This window comes from Panthera leo, chromosome D3 (genome assembly GCF_018350215.1).
Source record: "Panthera leo isolate Ple1 chromosome D3, P.leo_Ple1_pat1.1, whole genome shotgun sequence".
NCBI classification, from domain to species: Eukaryota; Metazoa; Chordata; class Mammalia; order Carnivora; family Felidae; genus Panthera; species Panthera leo.
Window position 1 is genome coordinate 41318120 of NC_056690.1, and position 14758 is coordinate 41332877.

General features: G+C 35.2%; 1 protein-coding gene across 4 annotated transcripts in view; it reads right to left on the minus strand.

Annotated features, from left to right (window-relative positions):
- The window catches only part of SMCHD1 (structural maintenance of chromosomes flexible hinge domain containing 1), a 167728-nt gene that overhangs the window by 37260 nt on the left and 115710 nt on the right, over positions 1–14758 (minus strand). For 2 of the 4 annotated variants that reach the window (XR_006195121.1, XM_042909996.1), the window contains exons 38-44: positions 11025–11151; positions 10737–10856; positions 9474–9559; positions 7295–7417; positions 3367–3557; positions 1581–1690; positions 1046–1116 (exon numbers count right to left, since the gene is read on the minus strand). Coding sequence is in view for 3 of the 4 variants with exons in the window: in XM_042909996.1 (XP_042765930.1) it covers positions 1046–1116; positions 1581–1690; positions 3367–3557; positions 7295–7417; positions 9474–9559; positions 10737–10856; positions 11025–11151 (828 nt within the window). In the remaining variant the exon portion in view is untranslated. Of the gene's footprint in view, positions 1–1045; positions 1117–1136; positions 1220–1580; positions 1691–3366; positions 3558–7294; positions 7418–9473; positions 9560–10714; positions 10857–11024; positions 11152–14758 lie in introns of those variants that run through there. The other 2 variants (XM_042909997.1, XM_042909998.1) reach the window with 2 other exon arrangements.

Here is a 14758-nt window from a genome sequence, read left to right on the forward strand (position 1 = left end):
AAGGCATTATACCACAACACCCTGGGGTGGCAGTTTGAGAACAGTGACAACAGAAGATAGTGCCAGCTGAGCCTCTGACCAGACTCGGCTGAATTCCCAGAAAGTAACCAGCACCAACTGCCAGCTGTGTGAGTGAGGCACTCTGGAGTTCCCACCATCCCAAGTGTAACTAGACAACACTCCAACTAGCTAACACTATTTGGAGACACCCACAGAGACCTGAAAACTAATATGTTGGTATTGTTTAAAGCTACTAACCTTTGCAGTGTTTGCTAGGTAGCAATAGATAACTGAAACATTTATATCGCCAAACTGCCCTTCAAAGGTGTTATGGATTGAATTGTGTCCCTCAAAGTTCCTATGTTAATGTCTTAACCCCTCAGGTCCTCAAATGTGATCTTAACTTGAAGACGGCGTCTTTATAGAAGTCATCAAATTAAAATGAGGTTATAAGGTTGGGCCCATAATCCAACAAGTGGTGTCTTTAGAAGAAGGGGATATAGATACGCATGGATGTGAAGAGACACAGGGAGGACTATCCACAAACCAACGAAGGAGGCCTGGAATAGATCCTTTCCTCACAGCCCTCACAAAGAATCGATACTGCCCACACCTTGAATTTGGATTTCAAGACTCTGGAAGTGTAAGTCAATGAATTTCTATTGTTTAAGCTTCTTAGTCTGTGGTACTTTGTCAAAGCAGCCCTAACAATAAGTAAAAGCTCCATCAAATTACATTTCCACAAACATTATCTGAGAATATTCTTTTTCCAATACCATCATCAATAGCAGATATTAGTTTTGAGATAATTTCAAATCCCCCAAACATGTCTCATTTTAATTTGTATCCTGGCCCATTCATTCACATACTGTGTCCAGTTTTATGCTGCTTGTCAATTTGCAGGATTTAAATTGGTTTTGAAAAGGTTAGTCATCTGAACATTATCACAAAATTATTCCTATATAGGGCCTTAAAACGTAAAACTTTAAAAACACACATTACAAGTAGAGCTAGAAATTAAAAAAAAAAAAATTCAAATACATACCTCTTTTCTGTAATGATTGGCAGCATCCAAATTATCCAAAATAATGGTGTCTCCTAACAGCATACCAAATACTAAAAAAGTTCAATAAATTTTTTAAATTATCATATCTTTGGTCATATTAAAATGTTGGCATACAAAATTTTCTTAGAATGCTGACATCAAAATTTTACCCCTCTAACAAGAAAAAAAAAAAAGAGAATTAAATATTAATCAAACTAGAACTTATAAAAAATAAATAAATAACGTAAATTTCCATAACCAGTAATTTGTATATCTGGATCATAAGTCTTAACATCTGTATTATAAAGTCACTATAGGAGCACCTGGGTGGCTCAGTCAGTTGAGTGTCCAACCTCAGCTCAGGTCATGATCTCACAGTTTGTGAGTTAGAGCCCCACGCTGGGCTCTTTGCTGATGGTGTGGAGCCTACTACCTTGGATTCTCTATCTTCCTCTCTGCGCCTACCACTCCCCTCGCCCCCCACTCTCTCTCAAAAATAAATAAAGTTAAAAAAAAAAGTCACAATTTTCTTTACCTGTTTCACAATGTTCTACGTTGTCTGGAAATGTTAACAAATCTCGGGCAAAGACTGGATCTCCAATGGGTTTAAAATACAATTTTCCATTTCGGTAATGAGGTAGAGGTCTGAATGAAAAGAAATTAAATACTAAAGCAAATATATATTTTTAATTAAAAAACATAATATGAAAAGCATATGTATACGTTGCTTATCATTATTGTGGTCATTTAAATCAATTCCTTATCCACAAGTGACACTCCTAAATGATTAACTATGAGAATAATATATACTATATAAGAATATCTGTTTAGTTTTATCGGTGCTACTAAAATCAATATAAACTGCTGTTGGGTTTAACAAGGAAAAAAGAAAAGCAGCCTCAAAAGTTGCCCCTAAATGAGATGACTATTTCATGTGGAGAGTGGCCCTAGCACGGATGGGGAAAGAGGCAAGGCCCAAGACAGAGACCCATGTGAGGGAGGGAGATCGAGTACTCTGGCTCCCTGTCCTTTCCATACAGGGTACAGAATGAGCAACGGCAGCCCAGAGAGAACAATGAGATTCAAGAGATGGAGGCTAACTAGACTGTCACGACCTTTCCCTTACACATGGTGCTGGTTTTTGCAAATATTGAAAGTAGGAGCACTGCAGGGTAAGGGTGGCTCTAGGAGATAGTTATTAACTCAATCTGAGTAAGAGGCACAATACCAGGAATGGAGAGAATAACTAGCTTCTAATGCAAACATTAGCCCCAAATACCAAATTCATACTTTCCCCTAAGTCAAATATTAACTTGGTCTTCAGAGATTCTGCAGACAAAAGAAGCCCTCCTAAAGGGAAAAATTATTCATACAAAAAGTATTACCCTCAATGAACACAGGAATTACTGGATTTCCTGTGTTGTTTAAAATGAGTACTGACTAGTAGCGAAGTGGGAGATTTTAAAAGCAGACAGATTTGAGTTCAAATTCTGGTTGTTTCCTCAAATCATTTTTAGATCACAAAATGAAATTAATATGTTAGTTTAATAACATTCATATATAATATTAATAGAGGTCCCATTCTCCATCAAGTCCCTATTCCTACCCAATTGTACAACTTTGTTTATAAGTCTGAGAAAATTATTCATTAATACTCCATTATACATTTTACTTTGTTTTGTTACCATTTCCTTCTAGTCTTTTAAGCTCAAAATCAGAGTACACATAAAGCATTTTTAAATTTAGATAAAAAATGCCTAATTGGTTTGCATAGTTATTCCTTAAAAACATACTTTGAAAAGTAAATTGAGGAAGTAATTAAAACTAGATTTATATTAAAATAATAATACAACATTCTAACTAGTCTTTTACATTTCAACTTTGCTATTGGCAGTTCCAATGCAGACCTTCTCTACCTAAATGATGACTGCTTTTCTTCACAGGACATAAACAGGACAAAAGACATGAATCTACACTCCTACTCCAAATAAAAGAGTTTTGTATTTCATCAATGATATTGACATCCTTCCTGTTACAAAAGCCAAAAACTTGCTTTGGATTTGTGTGCGCATGTGTGACTTATACACAAATAACATTTAATTGGCAAATTAAACATGCCCAGCATATTTGATTAAATTCACTGCAATACTCATCTTAATGAAGTATACTCATTTGTAAAGAAGGTAAAGATACCCTAGTTAATGTGAGTCACTGCTCAGTTTGTTTTAGGCATCTTTTACAGAAACCATTTCAAAATTAAGCACTTTGGTAACAGAAAAGTGATTTCAGAAAAAAAATCATTACTCCCACTTTTTTCTAACCTTTTCCAATCTGGAAGAGTCTTCTTATAAATAGAATCAAGGGGCAACACCTGCTGACGACCTTGGGTTTCATCATAGATACGACGTGCAGCATCAGTGGTCAGGGTGACAACACAGTCCATGTCACTCGCCAGATGCCAAGAAATAACCATTGCGGCTCTGTCATCTTCAATTTGTGCCAGGTGTGCAATCTACAACCCATTTTTTAAAAATCAGGTAAAAAACTTTTAAATATATAAAAATTTGATATTAAGTATTTTAAAAACCCACATCTAAACAGCAAAAACTTTTCTGAAATACATGAAAATTCTCAAACTATAAAAGCTTACTGGCTTAAATAGTTAACGGTCTACTCTGCTATTAAATTTTGGAAAAACTGTTTCACAGAGTAAACTCCTGTAAACTTTGCAAATGAGCAAGGAAAAAATACTTAGAATGTTATTAGCTAATTAATGATATATATGATACCTTCACTACTGGGATAGATCTTAATTGATAAAATAACCATAAAAAAATAAATACATATGAAGGATTAAGATTCAACTAAACATAGTTATACATCACATACCCTCTAAGTAGACACCTCACTCCAATATACAGTATTTCTTTCAGAAAACAAATCTAAATGTCACAAATAAGAATAGTTTCTTCTGCTTATAAGAACACACTGGAACTTAGAATAAAGTTACTTTCCTATTTACAAATACTTCAGTATTTGTACATTCTTCTTTTTTAACTTTTTTTAAAAATGTTATTTATTTTTGAAGGAGAGAGAGAGACAGAGCATGAACGGGGGAGGAACAGAGAGAGAGAGGGAGACACAGAATTTGAAGCAGGCTCCAGGCTCTAAGCTGTCAGCACAAAGACTGATGCGGGGCTCGAACCCATAAACTGTGAGATCATTACCTGAGCCAAGCTGGATGCTCAACTGACTGAGCCACTCAGGCGCCCCTAGTTACAAACATTCTCGCTCAAAGTCCAACAAGATTGAAATTTTGAGGCCAGCTTCAAAACCTCATTCACTGCATCGTTATGGTAGCATCTATCCTTTACTCTTACCTGACCACGTTGCAAAAACATGCCCTAGCAATGAAAATGTCCTGTCATTGTTAGAAACATCACAATGTCTACTCTTGTTTTCTAATCCTCTAAGTTAGTGGAATAAAGGTAAGAAGAGAGATATGCAAAGAAACTAGTATATGTAAATGAAGATTTAAAAAAATGTTCTAACAAACAAAGGAAGGATTAGAAGAGGCAAATCAAAGTAAGTGACCTCATTCTACTTGTGACCACATGTGTGAGGACAGGTGCCCATTCTGTGGTTGTTCTACAAGTACCCTGATCTTATAAATGGGTTATTTCTTAATAAAGATATAATTGGAAGTTCTCACTAGGCTCCTTAACATTACACTTTCTTCTTAAACTTTCAGGTGATGTGAAGTATATATAGGATTTTCTTTTCCAAAAACACAATCTTGTAGAAAACACGAACCATTTTTACTTGTGTACCATATACAGTGTTCTGTTCATTCAAGCTTTAACTATTTTTCAGCTCTTTTAAGCCCACCCTAGACATTTTTCATGGATGTCATGACTTCTTTCTCAGGAATGGGAGATGAATGGCACTTAAAGGAAAGAAATACAGGGGCGCCTGGGTGGCTCAGTCGGTTAGGTGGCCGACTTCGGCTCAGGTCATGATCTCACAGTCCGTTGAGTTCGAGCCCCACGTCGGGCTCTGTGCTGTCAGCTCAGAGCCTGGAGCCTGTTTCAGATTCTGTGTCTCCCTCTCTCTGACCCTCCCCCGTTCATGCTCTGTCTCTCTTTGTCTCAAAAATAAATAAACGTTAAAAAAAAAAGAGAAAGAAATACAGACGGGATTTCAAGGTATTTGGAATTCAGGAGAGGAAGACTAAAACATCCAAGTTAACTAAGGTATTCACAATTACAAAAATAAACACATTATAAAGTCTAGGTGAAAAATCTCCTCTTGTCCCTTACTATATTCCATAATTATTAATTCTAGTTTAGAATTATACCAGAATAAATACAAGAATTTTTTTTTTTTCCTAGAGGAATCAAGGAAGATTAAGCATGATATGGAGGGAGTAGAAATTTTTCTCTTGATGGTTAGGAGAGGACTTGTATTCTGAGAAGCCAAAGGAGAAATTATGTAAAATGAAATTTCAAAGGTTCTCCCAGATTTTCAAGATCTGTGATGAGAAATATTTGAACGGAAGACTAAAATATATTTATTCTGTTGAAATTTATTTTATGCTTTGGTAAAAATCTTACCTACTGAGCAAGAATTTTGTATCAAATAACCACTGAATATGTGGACTGTTAGCCTAACATTTAGACTAAGCTTAAATTGTACGACTGCTTCTTCTACAAAGACTACCTCTTTCTATAAATTCTTTAAATGGGTTCTGAGGAATAACAACTTTAAAAAATATAAATCAGAATCTTGTTTTCTAATTTATGAATTTATAACTTAGTTTTTCAGTTTTCATATTTTGGATTTAAGTTATAATGCAACACATTAATGGCAGTGCTACCATTATTGGTTTAGGTAGTACACACAGCTACACACTTTGAGAGTAACCATCACCCTTTCTTTTCACTGTGTAGTTGGCTTGTGGTGCTAGGAAACTGTTTATAAAGAAACTACAATGGACTTTGGAGTCAGAAAAACCTTGGTTTATGTCTAAGTTCTGCCTCTTACTAACTATATATTGACAATTAAATTCCTGAACTTCAATATCCTCATGCAAAACCTAGAAATACTATAAAAAACTCATATAGTGGTTGTAAAAGTAGTATGATGCACATAGGCATAAAGAACACTGATTAACATCCAGACTTTGGAGACAGACTCTGCCTGGATTTGAGTCCATGCTCTGCCGCTTACCCACATGTAATGTAACCTTGAGCAACTTTTTTTTTAATCTCTCTACCTCAGTTTCAGTTTCCTCAATTTTATTTATTTATTTTTTTTTTAACGTTTATTTATTTTTGAGAGACAGAAAAAGACAGAGCATGAATGGGGGAGGAGCAGAGAAGAGAGGGAGACACAGAATCTGAAGTAGGCTCCAGGCTCTGAGCTATTAGCACAGAGCCTGATGTGGAGCTCAAACCCACGAACTGCAAAGTCATGACCCGAGCCGAAGTGGGACTAACTCAGCCTAACGAACTGAGCCTACTCAGGTGCCCCTCAGTTTCCTCACTTTTAAAACAGAGGTAAAAGCAGAAAGGAGACATGCATATGAAATGGAAAAGTTCAACAAGTAAAACACAAATACGTAATAACACCACAAACCATAACATCATTAAAAACTAAAGGTGTTGGGGACATCTACAAGAAAAACTTTCTATAAAACAGAATGTTCAGGATTGAATAATCAAAAGATAAAAATGAAAATACAATTCATTTGACAAAAGGAAAAACCAAAGAGGCAAAGAATTAAAGAAGGATGGAACTCTTTTGGCAGCAATTATGTATGAAGTTTTCTGCTATTGTTTTTTAAATTCTAGGAGCACCCCAGAATTCACTAACATTATTAGACTCAGAGAAATTCTTACCTTTTTCTTTTGTTGTCTCACTGAGGTTTGAGTCACATGAAAAGGTCTTGGCTACCTATAAAGTCATCTGACATGAAAGCGTCTCTAAGCAGGTAACAAGCCTCGGACTGAGACATACTAATTTCTGCCACAGCCCTCAAAAGTAAGAATTATGGAATTCCACAATTAGGAAATATGCCAGTTTTGAATTCCGCCAAATCTCTATTATGGTAATGAGAACAAGTAATTTATGGGAAAACATTAAAAAGTACAAAAAAACCTGACACTTTTTATTATGATGTTACTTTAAAACACATTTTAAACATAACATAATAAAATTTACTGCCTCTTAAAAGGCTTAAACACAAACCTTTCCCAAAACATCTCCAGTGGCTTTAGTATAGTTTGGAAGAGTACATGATCTTCTAGGTTTTTTCCTCAGTTCTTCCTGTTCTGATAGTTTTCTTTTCAAAAGTGCTTCAATGTGCGGCATCTGTAATTTGTAAAGAAAAATTAACTATAAGACCAATTACTCCTGTACCAGACATCCCAGAATGACAGCAGAAAAAAATCAACAATCTGGACAACTCAAGAACATAAAGTCATTACACAGGCATTACTTTAAAAGAATGTGGCTCAATCCCAGACTTTAGGCTCTACTACAAAGCTGTAATCATCAAGACAGCATGGTATTGGCACAAAAACAGACACATAGACCAATGGAATAGAATAGAAACCCCAGAAATAGACCCACAAATGTATGGCCAACTAATCTTTGACAAAGCAGGAAAGAATATCCAATGGAAAAAAGACAGTCTCTTTAACCAATGGTGCTCGGAGAACTGGACAGCAACATGCAGAAGATTGAAACTACACCACTTTCTCACACCATTCACAAAAATAAACTCAAAATGGATAAAGGACCTGAATGTGAGACAGGAAACCATCAAAACCCTAGAGGAGAAAGCAGGAAAAGACCTCTCTGACCTCAGCCATAGCAATTTCTTACTTGACACATCCCCAAAGGCAAGGGAATTAAAATCAAAAATGAACTACTGGGACCTTATGAAGATAAAAAGCTTCTGCAAAGCAAACAAGCAACAAAACTAAAAGGCAACCAACGGAATGGGAAAAGATATTTGCAAATGACACATCGGACAAAGGGCTAGTATCCAAAATCTATAAAGAGCTCACCAAACTCCACACCCGAAAAACAAATAATCCAGTGAAGAAATGGGTAGAAAACATGAATAGACTCTTCTCTAAAGAAGACATCCGGATGGCCAACAGGCACATGAAAAGATGCTCAACGTCGCTCCTTATCAGGGAAATACAAATCAAAACCACACTCAGATACCACCTCACGCCAGTCAGAGTGGCCAAAATGAACAAATCAGGAGACTATAGATGCTGGAGAGGATGTGGAGAAACGGGAACCCTCTTGCACCGTTGGTGGGAATGCAAATTGGTGCAGCTACTCTGGAAACAGTGTGCAGGTTCCTCAAAAAATTAAAAATAGACCTACCCTATGACCCAGCAATAGCACTACTAGGAATTTACCCAAGGGATACAGGAGTACTGATGCATAGGGGCACTTGTACCCCAATGTTTATAGCAGCACTCTCAACAATAGCCAAATTATGGAAAGAGCCTAAATGTCCATCAACTGATGAATGGATAAAGAAATTGTGGTTTATATACACAATGGAGTACTACGTGGCAATGAGAAAGAATGAAATATGGCGCTTTGTAGCAACATGGATGGAACTGGAGAGTGTGATGCTAAGTGAAATAAGTCATACAGAGAAAGACAGATACCATATGGTTTCACTCTTATGTGGATCCTGAGAAACTTAACAGAAACCCATGGGGTAGGGGAAGGAAAAAAAAAAAGAGGTTAGAGTGGAAGAGAGCCAAAGCATAAGAGATTCTTAAAAACTGCCAACCCTCAACTGAGTTGATGGGGGGTGGGAGGGAGGGGAGGGTGGGTGATGAGGTATTGAGGAGGACACCTTTTGGGATGAGCACTGGGTGTTGTATGGAAACCAATATGACAATAAATTTCATATATTGAGAAAAAAAAAAAAGAATGTGGCTACAGAAATGTAAAGCTTCCACCTCACTGACTTTATCTTAGTTAAGAAATATATAACCTACGATAGGATTTCTCTTTTGTTACACACAAAGAAACAGAAGTTTAAAAAAAAACCCTATTGTCATGTTCTCGCATTTTCTTTGCCACCACATATACTGGTTATAACTTATGCAGCCCCTTCAATGCAGTTCTCAAATTGGTGGATTATTAATTTCACTTATTGGGGTCATTACATTAGAAATACAAGTTGCAATTTCTTTGAAAAAAGCACTCTATCATTTTGTTAGTCCTTTTAATGGTTAGTAAGTGATTAGACTGCAATCCACATGTCTTGGTACCCCTGCAACAAGAGTGCCTATAACATTCTAAATAAAAATGGATGGCAAAAAAAAAAAAAAATTATAGACTAGAATTTAATTAAAAAAATTTTTTTACATATACTTGGAAACTGTACCTGCTGTGTTGTAGGAATGTCAATATTATGTGTTTTTAGTTCAGTTTGCAACTGAGCCTCTTTTAATTTTGCTTCTTCAACTCGGCCTAAAATTAAAAACAAACCTGTATCAATTTGTAATAACCCCCAAAAGACAGTTTTTGAAAAATATTTTCAATCTCTTGTTTTTTTTTTCCTTTTTGATTGATGCTAAAATAAAATATATAGTAACTATTTTAGAAATTCAAAATGAAACAAAGTCTAAAATTAAGATTTGGATCTAATACACAAAAATAAAAAACAAATTCAATAGGGTTATGGAAGATATTATATACTACACAAAAATAAAAAATACACAAAATAAAAAACAAATTCAATACGGTTAAGGAAGATATTATATACTAATACTGCAAACTCCAAGTAATCTTAGATAAATCATTTAATTCTAATCCACATGACTATGCATAACATACATAATTGCCTAAAGGTTGTGACAAGAACCAAATAAGACTTTATAAAAATAATTTTTACTGCTATTACTGACGTATTATCATCATCCTATTTAGCTCTAAATATCGTTCATCTTAGATATACAAAAGTGTGTACTCTGAGGCAGGCAGAACAAATTTGTTGGTTAATGGTTCAACATTTTAATTATGTAATTAACACAAAGCCAAAAACCATAGTGAAAAACTCAGACAAATAGAAAAACATAAATGATTCAGCAAATGCCTTATCTTAACAATATTCAAAATTTATTAAAAATTGCAGCAAATGTTGTGTGCACTGACTTACAAGTAACTTATGTATTTCTATACAAGTGTGCGCTGCCCTGTACACCTCCATGGTGTGACATACTTCAGATATTTTAAGTAAAATACAAGACTCAATACATGACTCAAATTAAAAATTAAAACACCTATCACTTCCGCAGTAATACTGTCTTTCAATATCTTTTGCCAGAACCTGAAGCTGGATATAAACATCATTATCACGTCAAATGCCTTAAACTTATACAGATATCTAATAAAAAAAAAAAAAAAATTCAAATTTTTATAGGTAAGCAGAATATAAATTTATTTAAAATGATGGAATACATCATCCTAAGACCAAATAACTAATAAGGTATTATTGCCTTACTTACACCATTGTTGCAGTGTTCTGCAGTTTACTTGTAGTTCAGGAAAGCAAACAATTTTTGTTTCTCATGGTCTCAACTTTCTGCCTTACATTCCCCAAAACCAATTTTTTTTTTTTATTACCTTTGAATACAAAATGACTTACACTTCATTTCATCAAGAAGCTGTTTGCTCGCTTCAAATAAACTTCTGTACATTATAATATTCTTAGATACCTGGTCCTTTTCTTTTGTAAGTGCTGCCATTTGTTGCTGCTTCTTAACATCTAAGAAAAACATTCAGATGATTTACTTCAAACAATCCTAAAATTGTGACTTTTCCAAAATATGTCATAATTAGAGAACTAAAAAGCACCAGGTTAATGGAAAGCAAAACAAGGTTATCTGAAGAACCACAAGAATAAGAAAAATCCTCTATTTTCCTAAAATCTTACCATTGTAAAACATAAAGGGTAGGATATATGGTTCTAATGTTCTTGATAGAGCAGGTAGCTGAGGCTCAAATATAATAAAATATTCAGTACTATCTCTTCCAGGACTACTTTCTGCCAGCACTAGATTCTGTAAAAAGAAAAAAAAAAAAAAAAAAAAAAACAGTAAGGAAAAACAAGATTTAAGAATGTATATGTCAACGTATAAATGTTATGTATCTCATTGTCTTCTATTTTCAAGTGGTAAACGTTCAAGGCAAAAGGCATTGACTGATCCTTAAGATCCATTAAACATTCACTAAAACATCAGCACCACCCAAGACATAAAACTTTTTACCTTTTGGTACTGGTTTGAAAGTCAAATGATCTTATCAATAAATACATTATACAAAAATTATATATAATAGATAATTATAAGAAAAAGTATCTTTTCTTTCAGAACGCAAGTATCAACGGCCACTTACTGTCTTGACTTGCAAAGTCTTCTTGATGCCAACCTTTAAGAAGTTGAGGCAGTGTGAAACAGCTGATGGCATGAAAGTTATAAAAACAATCACAAAGACATGCCCAAAGCCCAATGCTGAGTTTAAGTTACAGCTGTTACCATGGAAGTAGACCCACTAGTCCCAGGTGACCAAACAAAAGATCCTAAAAAGCTTGAAAGATTTGTTTTCTTTTTAATTATATTTTCATTAATGCACACACAAAAACACTTCTGATATATTTTAGCTTAAGACCATAGCACATAACAACACTGCAAATTATAGTTACCTCCTAAATTATTTATTACATTCTTATAGGAAACAAGGATACTAGCTGTTTCACTAGTAGTTTTACACTACTAGTACAATTCACTGATAGAGAAGTAGAATTTTTAAAAGTTTACATTGGTAAAAATAGTGTAGAAAAATCCATGAAATAAAATTACAAATAAACTACAGATAACAATTTTCTTTCCAAGGAATACAGAATACAAGCCCACCATTAAACCAAGGCGCAATCACACATAATTTCTGAAAATTGTTTTCAATGTATTTACATGAATAGTCACACAAAAATAAAATACAAGTCACATTTTAAAAATATATAAACTGAACTTCATAGTTCAGCAGTTGGCTTTTAGCAAGGAGTCTGACTTGTTGATCAATGCAAGTGAATGTCTAGATAGCACTTTGTAAAATTTATGGAATGGTATAGGTATACTACACTATATCCTCTCATCAGGTGAACAATTAATTTGCTTACAAATTTTAAACTAGTATTTATAAATACAGCAAAGAAAATATCTTTCAGTATTTCTATGTATGTTCTCTAGAATAATGAGAAACAGAACTCATTAAAAACACTATTTTAATAGGTACTATCAAATTTCCCTTCAAAAAGCCCATCAATTTATCCTCTCATCATTAGAGTGTAAAAATACCTAGTTTCCCTGAGGCTGGCCAACACTTAATTATCAAGTTTCCCCCCTCCACCCAATGAAATGGATTAAAAAGAACCAGTCATTATTGGTTAGCATGTCTCTGACTGGTGTTAAGGTTATGCTTCTTGTTTATTGGCCCTTTATATTTTCTCTTCCATTAACTGCCTGCTCATATTCTTCAGTGATTTATTTTTCTACTAGATTGTCTTTCTTCTTATTGATTTACAGGAAGTTCTTAAGGAGATTTAGAAATATGTTTAATATACCTAGCCCAATACTGGTGTGAGTGCACTGCAGTATTTCTACACAATTTAATTAAAAACATTTTTATTGTACAGTCATATAATGAATCTCTACATGCCCACCCTTCAGGGTCAATAACTGTCAATATGTTGCCACTATTCTTTTAATTCTTTTAATTCTGTTCAAGATAAGATTATGGTACATAAAGTTTTAACTTTTTATGTTGTTAAATATAAAATCTTTTCTTTTATGTATTACTACGGAGGCCCTTCCTGGAGCACCTGGGTGTCAGTCAGTTATGCGTTCAACTTCAGCTCAGGTTGTGACCTCAGGTTGTGACCTCACAGTTCGTGAGTTTGAGCACCGCATTGGGTTCTTGACTATCAGCTTGGAGCCTGGAGCTGTGTCTCCTGCTCTCAAAAATAAATAAACATTAAAAAAAAAAAAAAGAGAAGGCCCTTCCTATTTCAAAGTTTTATGGTTTGTAACCTCTGATGTACAGCTTAGCAAGAGAAAAGGATACAAAGAATAATGGAAATGAAGAGAACTGAAGAGTCCGTTAGTGGATCCAAGCATAAATGGGAATTTGGAATATGGGGAACGAACAAATCCATAGTGGAATAAAAGTTAGAAATCTTTTTCAGAAATTTCTAGGGGCACCTAGGTGGCTCAGTCAGTTAAGCGTCCAACTCTTGATTTTGGCTCAGGTCCTGATCTTATAGTTTGTGTGTTTGAGCCCTGCGTTAGGCTCTGCACTGATAGTGTGGAGCCTACTTGGGATTCTCTTTCCCTGCCCCTCCCCCTGCTGTGCGCGCGCGCTCTCTCTCTCTCTCTCTCTCTAAATAAAAAAACTTTAAAAATTTTCTTAATGTTTACTTTTAGGAGGGAGAAAGGGAGGGAGGGAGGGAGAGAGAAGGAGGGAGGGGGGGAGAGAGAGAGAGAGAGAGAGAGAGAGAGAGAGACAGAAACAGAAACAGAGACAGAGTGTGAGCGGGGGAGGGGCAAAGAGAGAGGGAGACACAGAATCTGAAGCAGGCTCCAGGCTCCGAGCTGTCAGTACAGAGCCCGATGCAGGGCTTAAAACCATGAACTGTGAGATCATGACCTGAGCCTAAGTCAGACACTTAACCCAGGTGCCCAAAAATAAGCTTAAAAAAAAAAAGAAAGTCTTAAAAAAAAAAAAGAAACTTCTAGATCACACCTCAAGATCATAAAAGCCATATATGAATGACCCAATGCAAATATCATCCTCAATGGGGAAAAACTGAGAGCTTTATCCCTAAGGTCAGCAACAAGACAGGGATGTCCACTCTCACCACTGTTATTCAACATAGTATTGGAAATCTTAGCCTCTGCAATCAGACAACACAAAGAAATAAAAGGCATCCAAATCAGCCAGTAGGAGGTCAAACTTTTGCTCTTCACAGATGACGTGATCTATATGGAAAACCCAAACATTCCACCAAAAAACTGCTAGAACTGATTTATGGATTCAGCAAAGTTTTAGGATAGAAAATCAATGCACAGAAATCGGCTGCATTCCTATACACAACAGTGAAGCAACAGAAAGAGAAATCAACAAATAGATCCCATTTACAATCGCCAAAAACCATAAAATACCCAGGAAAAAATCTAACTTAAAGAGGTGAAAAATCTATACGCTGAAAACTATACAAAGCTTATGAAAGAAATTGAAGAAGACACAAAAAAATGGAAAAAGATTCCATGCTCCTGGATAGGAACAACAAATATTGTTAAAAATGTCGATACTACCCAAAGCAATCTACATATTCAATGCAATCCCTATTAAATAACACCAGCATTCTTCACAGAGCTAGAACAAATAATCCTAAACTTTGTATGGAACCAGAAAAGACCCCGAATAGCCAAAGCAATCTTGAAAAAGAAAACCAAAGCAGGAGGCATCACAATCCCAGACTTTATTCAAGTTATACTGCAAAGCTGTAATCATCAAGACAGTATGGTACTGGCATAAGAACACACACTCAGATCAGTGCAACAGAATAGAGAACTCAGAAACGGACCCATAAATGTATGGCTAACTAATCTT